The 21,627-nt window shown below is 34.9% G+C and overlaps 1 protein-coding gene across 1 annotated transcript in view; it reads left to right on the top strand.

The window, feature by feature from the left end:
- The window catches only part of PSPC1 (paraspeckle component 1), a 44,232-nt gene extending 32,321 nt beyond the window's left edge, over positions 1-11,911 (top strand). Inside the window, exons 7-9 of the mRNA XM_040544073.1 lie at positions 673-730; positions 4,653-4,822; positions 8,118-11,911. Coding sequence (XP_040400007.1) covers positions 673-730; positions 4,653-4,822; positions 8,118-8,303 — 414 coding nt within the window. The 3' untranslated portion in view covers positions 8,304-11,911. The remainder of the gene's footprint in view (positions 1-672; positions 731-4,652; positions 4,823-8,117) is intronic.
- Positions 11,912-21,627: the final 9,716 nt, after the last annotated feature.

Below are 21,627 nucleotides of genomic sequence, written 5' to 3' on the forward strand. Positions count from 1 at the left end.
CTTTTTTGCTGTTGGTAACTGAGCATTGATTAAATCTGGATCAATTTCACATGTTATTTGTCTATTCAGTTTAAATGCATGATATGCTATAAGTTTTTATGCTAGTTTCAAAAACATGGTCAGTGTCTGTACTGAGACAGCAAAAAATGTACCACAACTGAGTTAAGTCAAAACTACTTGAACAAAGTTGAATTGGCAGATTGAATTTATATACCATAACACATCAGAGCTTGGTTTGCAGTCAACGCCATCATTTTTGAGTCATAAAGACAAATTTGACTGTATTACTAAACAGCCTCTAGACAACAGTGTAGTAGGATCTCTTTATTTACAGTTTAAATATACTGCTGATTATTGAAGAACATTGAGTAAAGATGGATTGATTTGCAGTTGATTACATAACTTTTATGAAACTTTAGATTGTATCTGATAAGTGAAACTTGTGATATTTAACCTTTAGCATTATGCAAAAAAACGTACTGCATTGTAATATTGAACTTCTACATTTGACATTTATAAAAGTAGGGGAGTATATTTAACTTTATTCCTTGCACACTTTTGTAATTAATGGGAACTTTAGAAACTTGAGATTTTTTATTTTCATGGAATATATGGGAATGTTTTAAGTTCTAAGAATGATAGGTTGATCATGAAAACTATGTTTACTTTCAGAGAGAACAGGAAATGAGAATGGGTGATATGGGTCCTCGTGGAGCAATAAACATGGGAGGTAGGGATCTGAAGGAAAAGGCTTCTGTAATGTAAAATTTGTTTTTCTTTGGGACTGTACATGTTACTCAAGCACTATTCATTGGTGACAACTATTGGTAAAATCGAGTAAATGGTATTAGGAAATAGGAAAAAAAAATACATTTTTCTTCTAAATAGTTGTTTTTTCTCTAAGTATCTGTTTTGAAAATCGGTAGGAGAAAGAAAATGATCTTAAGAGAAAACAGGCAGGGAAAGTTGATGCTCTAGAAATTATATGATGCAGTACAGTAATTTTCAGTTGTGAAAGTGCTCAGCGTTCTTTTGGAGGGACTACGTGATCAGAAAAGTTGTGACTGTAAGTGTAAGCAGTGAAATGATTTAGAACTTAAAATAGGTCGGTTCCTGTTGACGTACTTCATAAAAGTTTAGCAAATAATGTGGTTGGTGTCCTGTTCACTTACTGCAAGTCTCTATTTGCAAATATTCTCAGTTCATTTTCATGGTTTAGAGTATTGTCACTGCTAAAAACTGCTACTGTGAAGTCTAAAAAAGTACTTTCTTCATCGTTAGTATTTGTTCTGTATCTGCAGACAAACAATTTGGAATATTACTTAATCAGAATATCTGCTTTTAAACAAGACTGAAATTAAGAATATTTCTTTAAAAAATTAAACTATTAACTATCAATATATATCTTTAGGAAGCTCCCTGGTGTTCATTAAAAAGAAAATAAATTAGTATTTTAAATTTGAAAGTGTATATACAGCTTAGTGAATGCTATGGCTTGACTTTGAGTAACATGAATTTATAGACTGAAGTACTTGCTCAGTCCCCATTTCAAATATGTTATTCACCACTCGCGTTCAGTGACTGAGAAACATTTATAGCCACAAAATGGAAATAGGCTTTTTCATTTGCAGAAAATGAAGAGGCTAAAATAATTCTAACAGAAGTCATTGTAAAGATCAAGTTATCTAGAAATAGTAATCTGAAGCATAAATTGCATTTATTTTATAGCTGCATTTTTACATTTTTTTACATATTGTTTCAGCGCACTCTACTTGAAAATTTCAATTAATTAGGAGGCTTTGTAATTATTGATACTGTGGAAACTAACACCAGTTTTCCAGATTCATAGGGTATGCTTTTATTATACAGATTTAAAATATGTATTTATAGTAAAATATGTATTTATAGCAGTCAGTTCCCAGCCCCTTACTTTTCTTGTCAGGTTTTCATAGAATCACAGAAAGGTTGGGGTTGGAAGGGACCTTATAGATCATCTCATTCCATCTCCCCCTGCCATGGGTAGGGACACCTCCCACTAGAAGGAAGTTTTAATGCTTAACTATGATATCCATCATTGTTTTGCTTTGTAGGCTTTTTGCTATGACTTTAGATTTTAAACTTGATAGAAATACATTTAGAAATAAATATGTAGTTTCAAAAGAAATTATTGTAACAACAAACAGCTATTTTAAAAAGGGAAAAATACCCATACTGAATAGGTAAAATGTCTAGTTCTACAGTAGCTGGATTTTAGGTTAACTCCCTGTAGAGATTTTTCTTTTTCCAGGCCATTAACAACCCTATCACCAAAAAAGACCCCAACCACCCAAACTCAAAACGAATAATAAAAAATCTTTCTCTAACCGGGAAAAAATGGCTTTTTGGGAGCCATTTCTGCATTGCTGAGGGCTGTTGACTGTGACTTATTGCCAGCTGTGCCATACCTTGGCATGTCCATTTTGGACATTTACAGAGTGTTCAGCCCTTCAGATTGCAGAAAGGTGGGTTTTAGTCCTTGTGTTGTGGCACGAACTTGATTGACTGTTTTCTATCTGTTGCTATGCCTGGTCCAGTGAATAAACTGCTAACATCAGTGTCCCACTGAAAAAAATAGGCAGTGAGGTGCTATAAGGTGCTGTAACAGCCTCTCACTGAACCTGTGCAGTACCCTGCTCTCTCCCTATATTTACACTCCCTCCCTTCCTTCTGACAGAACTTACAGCCTGAAACTGGCTTAATAGTACAGTGACGCTTACTGTTATAATGCTATAGTATACTAGATGTCACTCTGGAAGAAGTATGGATACATTTGTATGGTATAGAGGGTAAAAACACTGTTGCAGTTGAAGGCTAAGTGAACACTACCTATATGTGTGGCTGGCTGGCTAAGTTTAATTAGCAGGCTGGTAAGCCATAATAGGTAATTGAGCATTGACTGGTTTTAGTCATTTTTCACTACCAGCACTGAGTACTGCCATCATGACAGTCATATAGGGCACTTCTAGACTTTGAATATAGACGTTTCTCCTTATTCTAGCAATTTAGATTCCTTTTCCTTCCATGTTAGGTCCTTGAATGGTTGACGCTGAAAAATAGTTTTATTGGCTATTCAGCTATAATTTTGTCTTGTATTACAGCACAACCTTTTACTTGCTAAATGAACTGTTCACATTTGTGGGTAGGCAAGAATCTGAGTTGAACGTGCCTGTATTTTAGCTCCATGTTGTAGGGAGAGGTCTTCATGTGTTTAGGACTAAGCTCAGGCAAGTACTGCTTTTTAAAATACTTTTCTCTATTGCTTCTAATAAACTTGTGCAGCACTTTCTACGTGCTACTGTGTTGCATGGATTGTTTTTGCTAAGCAATTTACAGTTGATATAATGTGTATGATTGAGCCTAAGTTTATAATTTTAGCAGCAGTATCTTGATGTAGTGATCTCACTGACTGCTGCGATAGGTGCTCAGTGCTGGTAATACAGATGCAGTTTTGCATACGTACAGATAATCATGGTACTGTGTTTGTGCTCAGTGACCAGCTTACGATGGTGGACATGTATATACATTACTGAAGAAGTTATGAACAGAGGTGAGAGGCTGATTTTTGAAATAAAATGACAAGTTTTTTAGTCTGGCAAACATGTCTGATTTCTTGATTTTTTTTTTTTTGGTATGCATTATCATGACTTGAAACATATGTTAGATTCCAAAGGCATGTTTTCTTCTATTATCAAACTTCAGATGCGCACTTTTGGTTGAATAGTGTGCGTAACCATTGTGGGGACAAAAGAGTGCATCGCCACCAGTCTTAAACATTATGACATCTCATAATAGTAGGCATAAATTATTTATATAATCAGACTTTTTCTTACAGCGTGAAAAAATGTTTTTGAATGCAGTTCGCTTGAGTGTGTTAGTGGGTGCTGGCAGTGGTGGTTTCTAGCTCCATGTTGTGGCCAAATGACCTCTCCAGAAGAGCAAAAGAGGCTTTTTAAGCTTTTCTGCTCCCTCCTCCAGTGAATCAGAATTTTTAAGGAATTTTATCTGTGACTTTAAATTCCAACAAAACTTCCTTTATATTTCTGGTACTTTTACTATAATAAAATACATTTAAATGCAAGATTTCTTTATATCGTGTTACAAATAATTCATTAAAAAGTTGAGTGCCACCATTGGTATCACTTTTATATGGTATTGCAGTGTATTAGTCTAGCATCGACATGTAACATTAATACTGGTAGAACAGTTCTTGTATATTTAAAGTTAAAATCCTGAAAGGGCTGAGTTGCCTTATAGCTATTAATTACTGCAAAATCACTTGAGATTTTTTCTCATTTTTCTAATTTGTGGTGCGTGTGCATATATATGCTATATGAACAGTTAAATTCCTGCACAGAAACAGTACAGCTATATTTAGCTGCAAAGTTCAGGTTTCTCAACTGTAGAAGGCAGATTATGCAATGTGATAACAGGGATTAATTAATCTGTTTAAAAGCAGATGATTGAGGTAAATGTACAGTCTCAAAGAATATATATATTTTATATTTCAAGTATTGGAAGTCTTGTACATTTGGCTTTTTAAATATTGTAAATTGTTTTTTTATTCTTGTAAAATTCAGATAGGACAGCTCTTAAGTATAGATTGTTTTGCATAGATGCGTTTAGCCCAGCACCTGCTGGTAACCAAGGCCCTCCTCCAATGATGGGTATGAATATGAACAACAGAGGAACTTTACCTGGCCCTGCAATGGGTCCTGGTCCTTCCATGGGACCAGAAGGAGCTGCAAATATGGGAACACCAATGATGCCAGATAATGGAACAGTGGTAACGTATCACAAATTTAATTCCTTTGAATGGATGTCATGTCTCATGGCACATATTTGTTACCAAAGATATTTTCACACTGAATAAGAGCATGCTAAATGGTTTTGAGTCTGTTAAAAGTAATTGATAAGACTTGTTCGTGAACAACACAGAAAGAAAACCTTTATTTGGTCTTAGAAGACCATTGTGAAAATCCCACTTCCATCAGGAGAAAGGTGACTTCTTTGTTCTGTAACAAGACTTTTAGAATTGGGGTTAGATCATATATTATTTGTGATAAGACTTTTCACATATGACCTGTCTTGAAAAATTTGCTGATAAAAGGAAATCACTTTTGAGAAATTAAGAGAAAACAACATACCAGAGTAATCTGTATACTTCGTTTGCTACTTTTTTGTTTAATGAAACTAAATCATATGTATTAGCTTGATTTCTCATAATCAGATGAAAAGTTAAATGTTGGAAGCTATGCATAGTGTGAAGATATCTTTGTGTAAACTACTTGATTTTTTTTAAAGTGACTTCAGTGTTACTGTATTTCTTTTCTAATGGTGTTGAAAAAACAGATTGACAGTAATCACTTAAAAAACAAGTATGCCAACAGCTGCTAGTTATAACTGTCATGTCAACACAGGCAAATAGTATTGCCCAGCTGCCAAGGGTACTAGGAATGTAGGGTGTACATCTGGATTTTTTTTATCAAGAGAGGATATGCTATTGGGCTCCAGTTAAAGCACTGGCCATTTTTGCTCTGTTCTTACAGACAGTCATTTTTCCTAGCTGTAATGTCTTCTGTAGAGAAACAACTATAGCATTTTAAATCTCATATTTATATATGTTCAAGTATTCTTTCATAAGTAGATACTCGAGGTGTTCTAGCAGTGGTGTGTGATATAAAGGAGTATGAGGTATAAGCAGTGATTCCATTATAGTTTTATTGGAACACTGAAGCACTTGTAGCTGTAAATTTTATCTATGCCTTCTTAACAGTATCAGTCTATGACTGAGCTATTTTATAGAGTAGTTTTGACAAAATCCTTTGTTCCTTAAAGGAAAATGAGATTTTGATTAAGTGCTAAATACATAATAAGTTTGGTCTTCACCAGTGAAAGATGACGACCTCATTTCACATCATAGTGACCGATTCATTTTATCTTTTGTGTAACTTCTCACAAGGATGGGGATGTTTGCTTGAAACTACTCTGTTACTGACTGGTCACCTCTGGAACATTCTCTTGTGATTGTATAGACACTGAAAAGAGGTGTGAGGAAAAAACCGGTGCTGTCTTAAGTCATGATAACTCTCTCAAATTGTTTTTCTACAAAAAGCCATTCCAGTTATGGAAGTGTAGGGAAGGGAATCTACTGACACTTCCAAATGTGCTTTTTAAAAACAAAAATTTAACTTGCATTTTCTTCTGTACACCACTGAAGGGGACAAATTAATTGCTGTTTTTTTTCATTTTGTAGTTTCAAGATTTTTAATGTGGGGGCAGGCCCCTACAGAAAGGCATGCCCTTCTTGTGTTTTTGTTGCTGCTAGAAAGACACCTCAAAGATTCTTTGAGGGCTGTCTACTAAAACACTGTGAGAGTTAGTTTCCATTTCTGTTAAGAGAAATGGAGAATACGATTTACAGACCAGAAAGGTAATTTTCATCTTTTTTAAATTGGATGTTTTTATAAATCTAGGGAAAATTGGAGTAAACTGTGTTTTTGTTGTTTACTGCCATATTTTGAAATATTTGTGAACATAATGTTTTAAAAATAGCTTTTTTTCCTCATAGTTTATTGTAGTAGTTTACTACAGCAGATTTCTCTTTAACTGGATAGAAGACTTTTATTGGAAAAAGTTGTTTTTGTCCAAAAGTTAAATGGTAAAATTTAACAGGAGTATGTGATGAGCTATTTTTTAAAGTTCATATCCATCACTAGCAAGCTGTAAGCATTTAAGACATTTTTTAAAAAAATATTTCTAACCAGTGCTGCAGATTTTAAGGTTCTTTGAGGGCAGTAGTAGATCTTAATACAGCTGTTGAATAACTGTTTTTCTTATACAATGTGAACTTTTAAAAAATCACACACATATATATAACCATGATCTAAATTCTATATAACTTCATTTATATAGATATAATACTGCTTTTAAATAAAAATATATGCATATATAGTTATGAATTAGGTGACTACTGGAACTCTTGAGCTCTACTGCTATTCCTGGAGTTAGGCTTCTGGAAGAACTGTTCTGATTCAGGCATATAAATAGCGTGACAGTCTTTAATGTTCCCTTTCAACTCTGAATACCTGGGCAGTTATGCAGCGCTCTGCTCAGAAGGAATTTCTTCTGAAAGTGTTACTGTCCTCAGCAGCTGAAGGATGAGTTATTTAAAGATCTGCTTGTACCATACATCCATGCTTTTAATGGTTTAACTTATGTTGAGGTAATGTTTTAAATTTCATCGTGTAGGGTTCTGTTTTTAGACACACAAATGCTGAACTATTAAGTGCTCAGATGCATGTTTTCTGTTTTGAGTCTGAATTGCTAATAGTCAAGACTATTTAAGCACATACACCTTAATGTTGAGTATGGAACTAAGAAACATGTGTAACATTAACTGGATTTTCATCTTCTATTGATATTTCCGGTTAAATTTCACTTTTAAACTAAGCATAGTCCAACTATGCATTGTATCACTAGTTATACTAGTTTATTTGAACTGGATTTTACAAGTCTATTTAAAGATCCCTGAAGTGCCGTACAAAAGGCTGACTTCAGGTGGTATGGACTGAAATGCATTTAATCTACAGATTTGTAGAAATGTAAGTCTTCAGGTTATTTCGCTGTTAAAAGACTAAACCTGCAGTCTCTAGAAATACAAAAGCTCAACTTTTTTTCTACTTTGACAATGTTTCTGTGTCTAACTCCTTTAACAGAGAAGCATTGTAGTTGGTATGTTAGGCCGAAGAGGACTCAGGTCTGAAAGCACTGTTCGCTCTTCTGTTACGTAGAGAATATGTATTGTTCAGATGTGCTTGAAAGGATGAAGTTACATTCAGCACCAGAGTTGGTTTGCATACTTAAATTTCTAATTTTTCATTTACTTTACAAAGTTGGAGGGTAGCATTAGCAGTCTTTAATTTCCAGCTCCTTTTTGATAATAACTAATTGAATTGCTCCTTTCTTCCCTCTATGTGTGATCCTGATTCTGCTGGACTATCTGCTGAACTTCCTGACAACATCACTTGTGGGTTTTGTTGTAACTTACATTTGGCATGTTCCAAATGGACTTGTATTAGCATAATGAGAGATTCCCTCAAGGAGGTCCATCACAGATGGGTTCACCTCTGGTTAGTAGAACGGGCTCTGAAACTCCTCAGCCGCCAATGAGTGGTGTAGGTGCCGTGAGTGGTGGACCTGGTGGCTTTGGTAGAGGAAACCCAGGGGGCAACTTTGAAGGACCTAACAAGCGTCGCAGATACTAAAACTTATTTCATTCCTTACTGTTAAGAAATTCCAGTAAAAATATACAGTGATATGCCTTTATAATCTTAGCTGTTATCTGGAAACGGTTTTATTGTTATTGTAGTCTTTAAAACGGTTTCTTTTGTAAAACTTTTTTGTATTCAGTCATAGGCTTTGTAGTATAGAGCAGAAATGATGCAGATCATTATGTAAGGCAATGTGTTTGTGACTAGCAAAATACAATGTGTGACTATGCTGTAAAACATGCAGTTATCTGATTACAATAAAATATAAAAATCACTTGAAAGGATTTTGGGAATGTTATTACTAATACTGGGTGAGAATAATTTTATGCTTAATTATAAGTGGCATTTTCATTCTTAGTATGTAGTTTCTACTGTGTGTCAAAAAAATTCTGTTAATAGTGAACGTATTCAGCTAGAAATGCATGTTGCAGTACATACTATGAGAACTTACATTGCAACTGCTTACCTTTACTTCAACTTTTAAAAGAGCATCAAGTTTTATACAAAGTGTTTTCTTAAGGATACTGTGTCCTCTTTTATTTCAGTCTCCCTCTGCAAACTTAGTCACAACAGACTTACCAACAGAGTATCTGTCATTCAAATAATTGAAAAAATTAACTTTGGAGGAAAAAAACAAAACCAAAACCATAAAACCTCTGGAAGAGGAATCTGTATGTTTACTTTATTCATGATGGTATGAATGAATTTACCTAAACTGTACTTGTGCAGAAGAAAAATTGTTGTGACATGAGTGTGTTCTACTGATTGTTAAAGTATTCTGGCATTGAAGGAAGGAAACGCTTGTGCAAGCTGGTTTAAAGCCTTCCACTGATGTGCGATGCATCATTATAGGTATATATTTCCCCCACTGGTTGCATTGAAACAAATCTGTTATCATCAATTAACTGTTTAATTCAGAAGCAAATAAGGGTTTTCCAGTTAAAATGGTTGTTTGCTTATATCAGAGGATTCATATGCATCTAGAAGGACTGCACATAAGTATTCTTGAAAAATGTTTTACAGAATGATAAATTTGAAAAATACCCATTTCCAACACAACGCACACTACTTTTGCTGATTGAGTATTGAGATTGGAACTAAGGATAAAGCTGCTAAGAAGCTTATTATATTCAGATTTCATCAGTCATGGAAGATGATGGAAAAGGCCTATTGGTTCTATTCCTGTAATGACAAGAAAGTAGGGATATGTTTGGTTACTATTGCTTTTTTCCTGTGAAAGTGTTTTGTTTTGCATCTGTTCTCTTATGTTTTCTGAAGTAGAAATAATTAAAATTTATATGCATGAATAGTGATACTAAATTGCTTCAAAACTGATTTGAGATAACATTGTGCCCTAATTATATTAGAGTGATATGTATGTAGCTCAAGGCATGGGATGCAAGCAGCAGAGAGCGTGTATATGTTACTTTTTAATATAGCAGTGATAGTCTTGGTGAATTTAACTGTGAGTAAATGAGTAAAAAAAATAAATAAAATAGAGGAATTGCTAACATTTTGGAAGTATACTGTTGAAATTGCCAGTGTTGTATGGCCAAAGACAATGCGAGATTGTTTTCATAGAATTCAAGAGTTACCACGTGAATAAGTCCTCACTTGTGACATCTCTAATTAGTAAGCATTTTCTTCTTGACTATCTTTAATACTGCCTTCTTTTGCTCAGAGATGCATGCCATGTTATGCAATAGCGAGTTAGGTTTAAAGTCTGAAATACTGTTCCCTCCTTGATACATGTATCAAGTTACAGCATTCATTCTTCCAGAAAAAAACACCTGCAACCACTTTTCCTGAGCGTACTGGTCCTGAAAACTTAATGCTTGGGAAAATCGCTGCTTTTTCACTAGGTATTTATACCTATATATATAGGTAGTGTTTAGAGCAATTACTTAAGCTTTCTGCTTTCATGTTCTGCATTCAGTTGAAAATGCAGTTTACATTAGTGTGTATTAAGGTGTGTAAATATTAATTTTGTCTCCTTCTCAGGCCTTGTTTTGAACATAGCATTTTTATGGGGATTAAGAAAGATACGTGAGTTATTTACTAATTCCAAACTGTAAAGCTGTGAGAGGAACATGTTTTAAACAATGTAACCCAAACTAGGTTCAAAAGGCTTGTTCCATTTTTTTTTTTCAAAGGAGAAAACTTGTCACTTGGGCCTTTTTGCTAACTCCTGTCTTATTCAGGTAGATAAGCCACCATCTCTGTAGTATCTGAATGTGTTTCAGAAGCTCATTAAGCATACCTAATCTGCGAGAAGTGCTTCATTCTTCCCCAACCGGCTTCAAACTGTTTTAAGTGCATATGTTTGTTGCACTGCTTTTTTTTTTTTTTTTTTTGCTAGCAAGCCAAGCTGTGTATTTGAAAGTTCCTGTAGATTTTAAGTAATACTGGTGATTTTCATTCCATAGTTAATAGCCACCATCAGTGTAACACTCTTGGGTTTAAATGGCTCTTCTGCATGCTAGGATGCATGTTTATTTGCTGTCCTTACTACAGAAAGTATTTTGTCTTTAAATATCCATGAAACAAACTTTTAAGTCTGGAAAGAAATAAAGAAATGTTGAATTTGGATGCACTTTAAACATTTCATGAATTCCTTTTGTAGCTAATGACAGGCTGCTAAGTTCTGCTCTGAATAAAAGTTTTCTTAGGACTGTCTGGCCATGTTGGTTGTATGCAGCTCAATGGTGTAAAGGCAGTGCTTTTCATTTTGCCATATGTGGTAGTAACTGACTCTAGCTCTTCAGTAAATAATTTTGTTAAAAAAAGGAACGGTCCAAATTAAATCATTAAAAATGGTAGGGAGATATGGCTGAGCAGTGTTTTTGCTTGAAGATACAGCCCATATGCTGGAAGTGATTTATTTTTCTTATTCCTCATCAAGCTTAGCATAAGTTTATCAGCTTTTCTGTGCACACATGTACTGAAGTTCTGAACTCTTACCATTTCTGCTACATGCTGTGGCAGCGCAAATAATCTTGGAAAGGATATGAGATAGTCAGTAGTAATGGGATTACTTCTGGTATTTTCTGAGTTTTTAGATTATTCTTGAAATTTTTGTATAAATTGCTTAATTTTTTACGAGGTACAACTTCAGTACTTGAATATAGTAAACCTTAAATATTTGTAATATTATTTCATTTAAGTAAAAAGTGAAGCTGGCCATAAGTTGCTTATTGTCCACATCTATATTTTATCCAGTTCAACCTAAAGATACACTAGACTGATGACTCTTACTAGAACAGAGGTTGTAACAGATGGCAAAGACACAGTATAAACTAAATATTATATGAACTTAATTTTAACCATACTCAATAGGATTTTGTAGTCTGTATTCTTTGAGTAACTTTGAGATCCATAGTATATTGTCATAGGTTAAAATTTATACCAAACTCATTGTTCCCTTTTTGGTGACTTTTCTCAAAGTTTAAAGAAAATCATGTATTCTTTTAATAAGTTGTGACAAAAATGCATCAATTCTGTGAAGTACTGATTGATAAACAGTTGCAATCTGCTTAGAGATAACTTGGCTCAAAAAAGATGAAGTAGTTGATCTAAAGGAACATTCTTAAGTAAAAAATAAAACCACAACAAAAGCCTTATGTTTTGATCTGAGATGCTCAGCAAATAAATGGTATGCTCTGAAGGCCATGAAGCTCACTTAAGTGTATTGAGGGAATGAATTTTTTGTCATACGTCTTATGAAGAAAAATCGTATGTTAAGTTAGATGAGAAATCTTTCCTCAGTTAAGACAATAATATACAGCAATGGAGCTATTAAAATAGCAGGGAAGGCCAGGTGGTGACTAATGGGGTCATTTTACATTGGGCTATAGGTGTGGATGGACACTCAGTCCCATTCCTAGGTGTGGAGCGGTGCCTATCCATACGTAGTCTCACACAACCTGCATCCAGAGCGTCTCATTAGCTCACGCTTTGGGCGACTTGATAGCACATTTTCCAAATGCTCTTTAACTGTCTCCTTAGGTGCCCTGAATTTATTGATTTGGGCACTGTGCTGCCATTAACATGCAAAATCATCTTGGTGTTGGTGCTTTCCTTGGGGTGTTAGCTTACTTCTAACATGAAGGAGTTTCAATCCCAACTGCCTCATCCTTCAGTAGTGAGGAGGCAGTGAGTGTGGCATGGGGAAAATACAGGGGTTGGACGTTGCTCTGTTAAGTTATTGGTTATTTCTTTCATGCTGTTTTGGCAGCAAACACAGGACTGCATCATCCCGAAAGCATTTGTTTTCATTAAAATCAATTTGATGAAATGTGAGAATTTAATAACAGAATGATTGAGTTGCATTACTTAATTGTGTATAATTGTTTTTTTCCCATAGGATTGCCTTTTTCCTGCATTTTGGGATACACCATAAAATATACTTAATATTACTGAATATTCACTTTTTGTGAAAACAATACTTTCATCTTAAATACTTTCATCTTAAACACATGAAACAAGCCTTGTGTGTGTGTTCATTTTCCATGGGATAGATTTAATAGGTCTTTTCCATCTTGAACTTCCTTAAGCTGTGATTAATTGAAATTTGGAGGCATTCATATTAATGACTTCAGCCTGATTTCTAGAAGTGGCAGTAGGATGGCTTTCTTCAGAAAAGCAGTTAACAGCAACCTTTTTTTCTCATTGAAGGAAAAAAAATTTGAAAAAAATCATTTGCAGATTAAAACAGCATACGTATTGGTAAAATCATTTTAAAAACTGCTATCATATAATGATTGTTATGCCCATATTGCATTAACAGGGAAAAAAATAAAAACTATAAATCTGAGTAAAATTGTGCTGGTTTATATGTAGTCCCTCAAATAGGGGATAAAATGCTCATAATGAGGTATGAGATTGAAAAGGAACTTCACTGTGTTACTGCATACAGGTGTTGATGAGTTTTATCACTTTGTGTTGGTAAATGGTTTGTCTAGAGCTTCTATTGTTTGTAGTTTTACTAGCGTGCTTTTATATCTAATTTCTGTAGAGTAAAACATAGCTGTATAATTTGAATTTACATGCTAAATGTATGTGAGACATAAAGTGCTTGACTTAAGAACAGTGAGAATAAAGATGTTGTCCTTGCCATTGATTTCTCAGTAAAAAAAAAAAAGATTGCACACAACCTTGAACAGGAGTAAGTGTGAAGTCTTGTATGTAAATTGAAAACGGGGAGGGGGAATAAAGAAACATAATAAAAATAGGAGAATTGTGGCTTACTTTTGTATCTACACTAGTTATACAACAGTAACTCTAAATCTTGTTCTACCTGAAAACCACAAACTAATTTTTAATGGAAAACAGAAATACCAGTTACAGTAATGTTTTGGATTTTTTAAACCTTGAGTTTAGCATTTTGCAGATGGTCAAGGAAAATCAGAAGAATTGAAATGAATTAAATGATTTTTAAAAAGATACTCGTGAGCTAAAGGGATGGTCATTGCAATTGGATATGTTCTGTGTTACTCTTGCGAAGTTCTTCTGTAGGACTTGACTTTTGTGTCTGGTTACAGCAACTGCATAACAATGTACAAGCCTCATGTTTTTGTAAGTATGAAACAGCTGATTTTAAGATGGTTAGCTTTTTATCCAACCACTGGGAATCCAAACTTAATGTATCCTAGCCAGAGAAGCAGCAAACAGAAGACAGCGTAAGGGAAAATAAAATACAGAGTATTTACTAGTCTTTATGGAATAGAATTAGGGTGTTCTCCTTAGTTTCTTTTGCCTTAATTTCACTGCAATAATTTTTGCGGAAGGGAAAGTAATTTTATTCTTAGTGAATATTTTAGGGGAAAAAATGTTTTTCTTCAAATAACCACAAACGCTTAAGGTGGAAAGAGGAAATATAATCAATATCAAAAGATGCAGAAACCACAAGCATTTATTATAATTCTTTTGCAGCTGATTGTTTTTGGTGTTTTTGGCATTTTAAAGTGCTTCCTTTTTTTTAAGCTCCATTATGGATACTACTCTTCCTTCATTATTTGCTGTAAAAGGATTTATTCTGCAATGCTGTTGCTAAGCTTAAATATTTGATCTAGTGTAAAATTGCAGAAAAAAAACCTGTGTAAACCGGTTATTTCGGTACTGCAAAATGCAGTCTTTCAACTACCAGCTGGAAGTGGTCTTTTAAGCTGCTTACAATTGTTTTACATGTTTGTATGCTGGTGTGAAATCCCCAACAAATCTGAAATCTGTGTACATTTTAAAAAACAATAATTCAGTACATTGCTGCAGGTAAGAATAGCCATTTGTCCTCCTTGCTGCTCGGTCCTGCTGCTTGGCTGTTTTGTGCCACCCTTGCATCTCTGTGCCCATGCTTGGTACAGTGAGCAGGAAAAAGAGAAATCCCAACTATATTATTGATTCTGCTCATTTCATGTGGAAGGAAAGAACAGCAAGGAGGGGGCAGCAGAACAAGAGATGCTTCATTACTGTGGACACAGGTTAGTTTGTGCTGTACCTGCAGCCAACCAAGAGAATATAGTTTTATGTATGTCCTCATTAAGTGAGATGGGATAGTTTTTCAGTACTTCTAGGAAATACATAGCTTAGAAATAGGTAAGAAATGTATTTAGGGCTTCAGATCTCTTGAGTTGGCATCATTCCATTTTACGTTCTTCGTGATAGTTGACCTAAGAGGGCAACTGTTTGAAATAATGAAGAATCATTTACCACTAAAATATTGAGCCAAATTCTGTCAGCTCGGACTGTCTGTTCAGTTTCTGCAGTTTCCAGAAAGCTATATGCAAGTCAATAAAAAATGAAAAAGTGTTCTTCATGCTTTCTCCAGGAAAGATGATACATACAGTTGTTTTAGAGAAGCAAATCTATTCCAATATATTTTTTCTTTGAAGAAAATGTACTCTGCAATTAGATGGGAAATACTGTCTTTTAGAAGGTTGACATTCTTCATTCTTTGATAACAATAACACTGCATTTTTTCAAATATTCCTGTAAGCACTTTTAAGGGATGGAGGATGAAAGGTAAGCTGCAGCTCCAGTTTCAGTCAACTTTGAATAATAAAAAGTCTTTCCCAGAAAGTACAGGAAGAAAAGTATAAGATGAACTGCTGTTTCATTATTCCATTTTGTTCCAATGTAGAGTATTGTGCTTTTAGGACTCTCAGCATGATACTGGTCTGAAATGATGAACCAGGGCTGTGCCACGTAATGCAGAAGAAGTTTTTGACTTAACCTGTGACAAATGCAATTACTACATTTCCAAAACTGAAAGTTCAGAGTTCTGAAATAAAATATATTAAAAAAAGAAAAACACAAACCCCACAACACTTATATATTGAATCACAGGTCTATAAGTGGAAGTTGTCAACTTGGCAGTTGAGATGTCAATGTTTTTAGAGCTATTTAGTATATGTGCCAGTTTCTTGTTGCCATGTTATGTTTTACATGTAGTTTTTGTGGTACCATTTAATGCGTGTTCAGCACCCTCAATTCTCACATCACAGTTGTCTCATCTTGTGTTCACACTGTTGAATGCAAATGTCTGTAGAAGGGGGGAGGTACTAGAGCATTTGTTTACTGTTATGTAACTATTGTTTAATAGTTTCTCATTGCTAAGCTTGCTTTATTTTGTGTTCACTATGCATGTTTTGTGCAAAATATGCTTTTGCTATTGCATATGGGGGAAAAACGTATCAAGTCATTTAAGTGTGTTTATTAAGTGTGTGTGTGTGTTAGCAGGTTAATTTGTAGTTATTCATAAACTGAAATCCTGAAGATGCATCTTAATATTTCTAAAATGACCGCTGGCTCAGTAGAATAAATTCACTTGGAATACTTTTCTGCGTGGTTACATGTAGATTTTTTTTATGCTTATGGGCCACATCAGTATTTATTTTAATTTAAAAAAAAATTTAATGTCCATAGATCTGTTTTTAAATTACAAGCATGCGTACAAGACAGTAATGACTTGATGTTTGCTCTAAACAGTACTGTAACTCTCCAAGTTGTATTAAATTAGATCATTAGTTTGAGTTAATTCATTTTTAAAGAAACTTAAAGAATATGTATTGAGAGTAAAACAGTCCACAGGGGGAAAAATACTACAAACTTGTGGAGAAATGATGCTCTTATCTGAATTGCATTGTGTTGCTGGCCTTGTATTTTTTTTGTTCTTCAAATTGAGACCATTGTGCAGAACTGTTTGTTATAAAGACTTAAAAAGAAATACCACTTGTCTTATTTTACACAGTTATTAGTATTAACTCATGTTAGCATCTTTAAAATAGAATTGGTTGGGTTAGGTGCATGTAATTTACTGCTGCTGATGCCATGCAGTATGAATATCAGAAATAGGGTAACTCAAATGATGGTAGATACTGAAGACTGATACTGTGTTTTGCTTTTAAATCCAGTTGGATAAAAGCTGATCTTAAACATTAGTCTTAGTATCTTTGAAATGAACTATTTCATGTATCTTCTTCCAGTTAACCATGAAACTGATTTTCTTAGGTGTCTGATATTTTGGGGAAATAAACACTGATTTTAAAAACTGCCTACAACCTCAGTACTACAGTTACTACATTTGCATCTCTATTGCTGTAGTCACAAGTTTTAAAGTGTGAATCTGTAGATTATTCTAGGGGAGAGCAAAGGTTGCTTAATTATTGAGACCTTAGGTGGGAAAAATTAGGTAGAAACCTCTTAATATTTACTGTATTTAAAAAAAAAAAAAGCAATATTTAAAACTGCAGTGTCGCAGTGTCAAGGAAGCCAAATAGTGTATCTTTCAAGAAGGTGCAAGAGCTTTTTACTAGAGATTTTAAATATTTGTGAACTATTAGACCTCTAAATCTTTCACTGGTCTGACGTGGAGGACATTGTGGAGCCCAAGCCTTCAATTATAAGGTGAAATATTATGGTGAATTATTCAAATATTATGGTGAAAAATATGCATTTTTCTCCCCTTCCACAAAGTTTTAGAAGTGATGTGAGGAAGTAATGTGATATACTGACTGTACTGTTGGGCTGAATCCTGTGTCTCTGAAGATTGTCATTAGCTTCCTCTGGGTATCATTATTCTCTTTAGGACTCCTTTCCTTATTCTGTATTCCAGATTTCCTTTTACTGTAAAAGGTTTATCTTTTCTTGATGATATGATCTGTATAAGACTATTCAGGGGTTGTAACACCTAAACGTGATACAAATAGGTTAGAGGAAAGAGAAGATGTCAAATGCACAGTAAAAACAGTTCTTCCTATCACTTGGCAAGTCATTAATCCCTTGTGTGTTTTGTTAGTATACGAATATCATGTGTATGTTTTTAATCAGTTGAGTGTTTAAAAAGAGGATTAATGGTGATTCCTGAGAGGAAAAATGTAGTTTTTAAATTACATTTAAAATTTTCTCTTGTAAAACAATACTTAAGTATAAAGAGACAAAATACATTAGAACTTTAGTAGCCTTCCTTGTTTCATAAGTGTGTGGAAAAGTCAAAATAGATAAGTGCTCTTTGTGGATTTACACATGGGGAAAAAGGTAACAAGGAAAAGCAGGAAGACATGTTTTGACCTCATCTTTCCGCTCATTTCATCTAAAATTTTGGAAGCTATGATAGAATTTAAAGCACTATATATGAGTCTTGATAACCTTTATCTAAATTTCCTGAATGCTGTTTCAGAGTTTTGCAATAAATAAAACTAGTTTAATGTAAATATGTAAATAAAATACATGCTTGAATGGACAAAATAAGTCTGTAAGCCTGTGTTTCATGAAGATATGGAGGAGAGTAATGTCAATGAGTTGTCTACGTTTTGTCATATTTTTATTTTTTGCCTACATTACCTAAAAGGAACAGAAATGGAAACTTATGAATAATGCGTAAGGGAAGACTGAATATATATGCCAAAATCATGCTGGGGAAACAAATGAAGTTTAAATATGTATAACTTCGTTTGCTGCTTCTTCCAGTAGAGCTCCCATTTAAAAAAAAAAAAAAAGCTCCCATTTAAAAACAAGTGCTGTACAACCTAGGTCTTCCTGATTGCAGATTTCCTCTCTGCCTTGGTTGTGGCAAAACAACAGAAATAGCACTATCAGGATTTCCATTTACAATTAATGTAATGTTTTTGCCTCAGTGATACATCTGAGTAATGGTCAACACCTGACATAGCTGGTGTGCTGACTGGATATGTATGCAACTGCATGGCTGCTGTAACCTTGCCAGATCTTTGGATCTGGTAGTGCCTTTGGTTATTTCAGCAGTTGCTTTACCTACCTCAGGTAATGAAGTTCCTTTATGGCCACATGGATGCTCTTTAACGTTTTCCTCATCTTCCCTGTGGCTTAGTGAATTGCAGTCACACAGTGGCAGCTGCTGTAGTCTGGGAGTTGAGTGGTGTAGTCATGATGACTGAAGTACATGAAGTACTTCATACATGAAGTACTTCAGTTACCATTTGCTCATGCCAGCTACATTCGACTTGGCTTACACCTCTTCAGTCATTGCAGTGCACTTCCGAACTTTACCTTTTATGAAGCAGAGACGTGATTATTCCCAGTGAGGTGTAATACAAACCGTTACATTTGTACTATCAACAATGCAAATTCCTTTGATAATTCAAGATGTGCTAGAGAAAAAGAATCTGGCTGATTATTGCAGTCTGTTTCTCTGATTATGTGATAAAGATGTCAAGTCCTGGTTCTACTTTTGTCTTCAGGTGCTGAGTATCATCTTTAAACTGTCTGGATATCTACATTTGTTCTAGTTTACACACTTCAGTGTAAACTAAATTCACATAAATCTATATACTGTCAAGCACAGTAGTCAGATGCTGATCAGATGTAAGAGCTTGAAATCTAAGTTGGCCAAAGTAGGTCTTTAATAACATGAAAATAAAGTTTTGAGAAAGCAGGAACAACGTTGAATGGAATAAGAGAGCTAACTACAAGCTCTTTAGAAGTTGGTCCACAAAAAGCAGTAGGAGACTGATGTTCTGTTAACCTTCCAAAGAAATTGATGCATCAGATAGTTAACACAAGTTTGGGTTTGAAATATGAATTTCCTTGAAGAAATCACTGCTTGCATGGAGTTTCTTTTCAAGACATAGAAAATGATGTTTATAGTGTGTTAGATTGACATTTTGTGATTGTGTACATCAAAAGTTGGAAACAGGTAACTGAGGTATCTTGTTCTAGCCTGTGTTCATACATGTTTTCTCATAAATGTGTTGGTACTTAGAAATTTGTCACCTGACATGCTTTTTGATAACTTATGCTTAATATGTAAAAATTACAGTATGAGCTTACATCTTGAAAGCTGAATGAACTCCAATGAGAAACGTTAAGTCAATTTGTCTTTGATTCAAAATATTTTAGTCATGAATATGATGCCAACTGACCAACCCTTGTGTGAAAGTTGACAATAGAAGGAAGCTCCCTATTTCTTTCTTGTGTGCTGTTGGCTTAGCTCTGGTCAAACCTGGTTTCATCGTTAAGGCTTTTGTACTTCATTGTTTTCAAATGAAGAAAGTTTTAGCCAACTGGATTGTCATTTAAGGGGCAGGGGGAGGGGTTAGTTCTAATAGTAGTCCTAGGATACACTGCGGTGTTGGGTAGTTAAATCTGTTGCTCAGTTACTGCTAATATCAACCTCTTCAGTTCTCTCCACTACATATTAGCAGATGCTTCCTTAGCTCTGTCTGAGAGCTGAGGCTTAATGCTTTTTTTGTTTGGTATTCACTTAGCTGTTTCATTTTGGATAGGCACAATATCTTCAGGTAGGAGTCACCTCTGTTAAAACAGAGAAAGTAGGATGGTAATAGAAAGTTGAAAAATCTTAACGTAGTATCAGCAGTATGTCCAATTGTACGGTTAAGGGACAAAAAACCAAGTTTCAGGTTTAAATTTGCCAGATTATAAATCTTACTTAGCAATAGCAAGTTGAGAATCTGCTCTCCGATTTTACATAGTGTAGTTCATCATATATTCTGCCCTAAGTTTTTTTCGCAGGTTCTCTGGTGTTGCTGTGCATAACTGCTAGCCCTGGTTTGAATAGTTATCTGCTTAGACTGGGCAAGTGCAGGCAAGGACTAGTTATACCATGTTGAAACAGATAAATAAATACCTTCATCTCCACAAAACACATTTTTATGAGAAATGGTAGTTTTATTCAAAATTGGTTTGTGTTTTTTATAAACAGGTAAGTCTTACTTCAGTGGAGCAAGAGAGAGAACGTTTGCAGAATACCCTGCAATTTGTTAATGCTGTTTTGTTATCGTGGTCCTCAAATACAGATTCTATTTCCAGTGTTCAAATCTAATGTAAGATTCTAAGTTTTTCCTACCAAATATGGCTGTATTACACTGGAAAGTAGAAGTAGCTGTTCTGTGTTTGTCACAATTGAAGCCATCAGAAATAAAAATTGTCACTCAGCAGAATTGAAAATATAGGAAGGAAATTCCAGATAAAATATTTGCAAGATCTTTTGATAGGACAGGAGGCTTTGGGCACAGCCGGGCACCCAGGAGGCTCCCTCTGAGCACCAGGCAGCACTTCTGTGCTGGGCGGGTGATGGAGCCCTGGCACAGGCTGCCCAGAGAGGCTGTGGGGTCTCCTCCTTGGGGATCTCCAAAAGCCGCCTGGACGTGGTCCTGGGCAGCCTGCTCTGGGTGTCCCTGCTTGGGCAGGGGTGGGACTAGGTGACCTCCAGGGGGCCCTGCCAGCCTCAGCCATTGACATAAATAAAGCTTTGACTTTCTTAATCTATATAAATTAACATTAAAACCTATTACATAATTAGCTGCTTGATTGCTTCCTTACTAGGTTTCCTTTTAATAAAGAAGTATCTATTCCTTAGTATTGCTACGTTACGTTTTCAAATGGAGTGCTTCAAAGATGAAAGCTCTTTGAGTGAAACGTGAATTGTTTTTCGTTATAAAGACCATACAACCACAGCCCTTCCCTTGTACCCTGGCACAGTCTTACGGCTTCGGAAGTTGTAGCCCTGCAAAGATAACTAATTCTTCTCTCATTATTTTGGAAGAGGAAGTTAGGACATGGGCCTAACTTGGCACCTGCTGCAAAAATGACAGGTAAGGAATCTTACAGGAGGGAACGGGGAACATTGTGTAAACTTGTGTAATGCAGTGTTGCTATAACATTTCACAGGTAAATGCACTCTATATCAGCTAGTTTCACAAATCCTTAGTGATGTTGTCTTTTTTCTTTTTCTTTCTTTAAGTACTAAAAGAATGTTGGATTATGTAAAATCCAGGAAGTTTCCCTTGAAACTAGACAACCCCCCTCGAATTTTTTTGAAAATCTA

This window comes from Cygnus olor, chromosome 1, assembly GCF_009769625.2.
Source record: "Cygnus olor isolate bCygOlo1 chromosome 1, bCygOlo1.pri.v2, whole genome shotgun sequence".
NCBI classification, from domain to species: Eukaryota; Metazoa; Chordata; class Aves; order Anseriformes; family Anatidae; genus Cygnus; species Cygnus olor.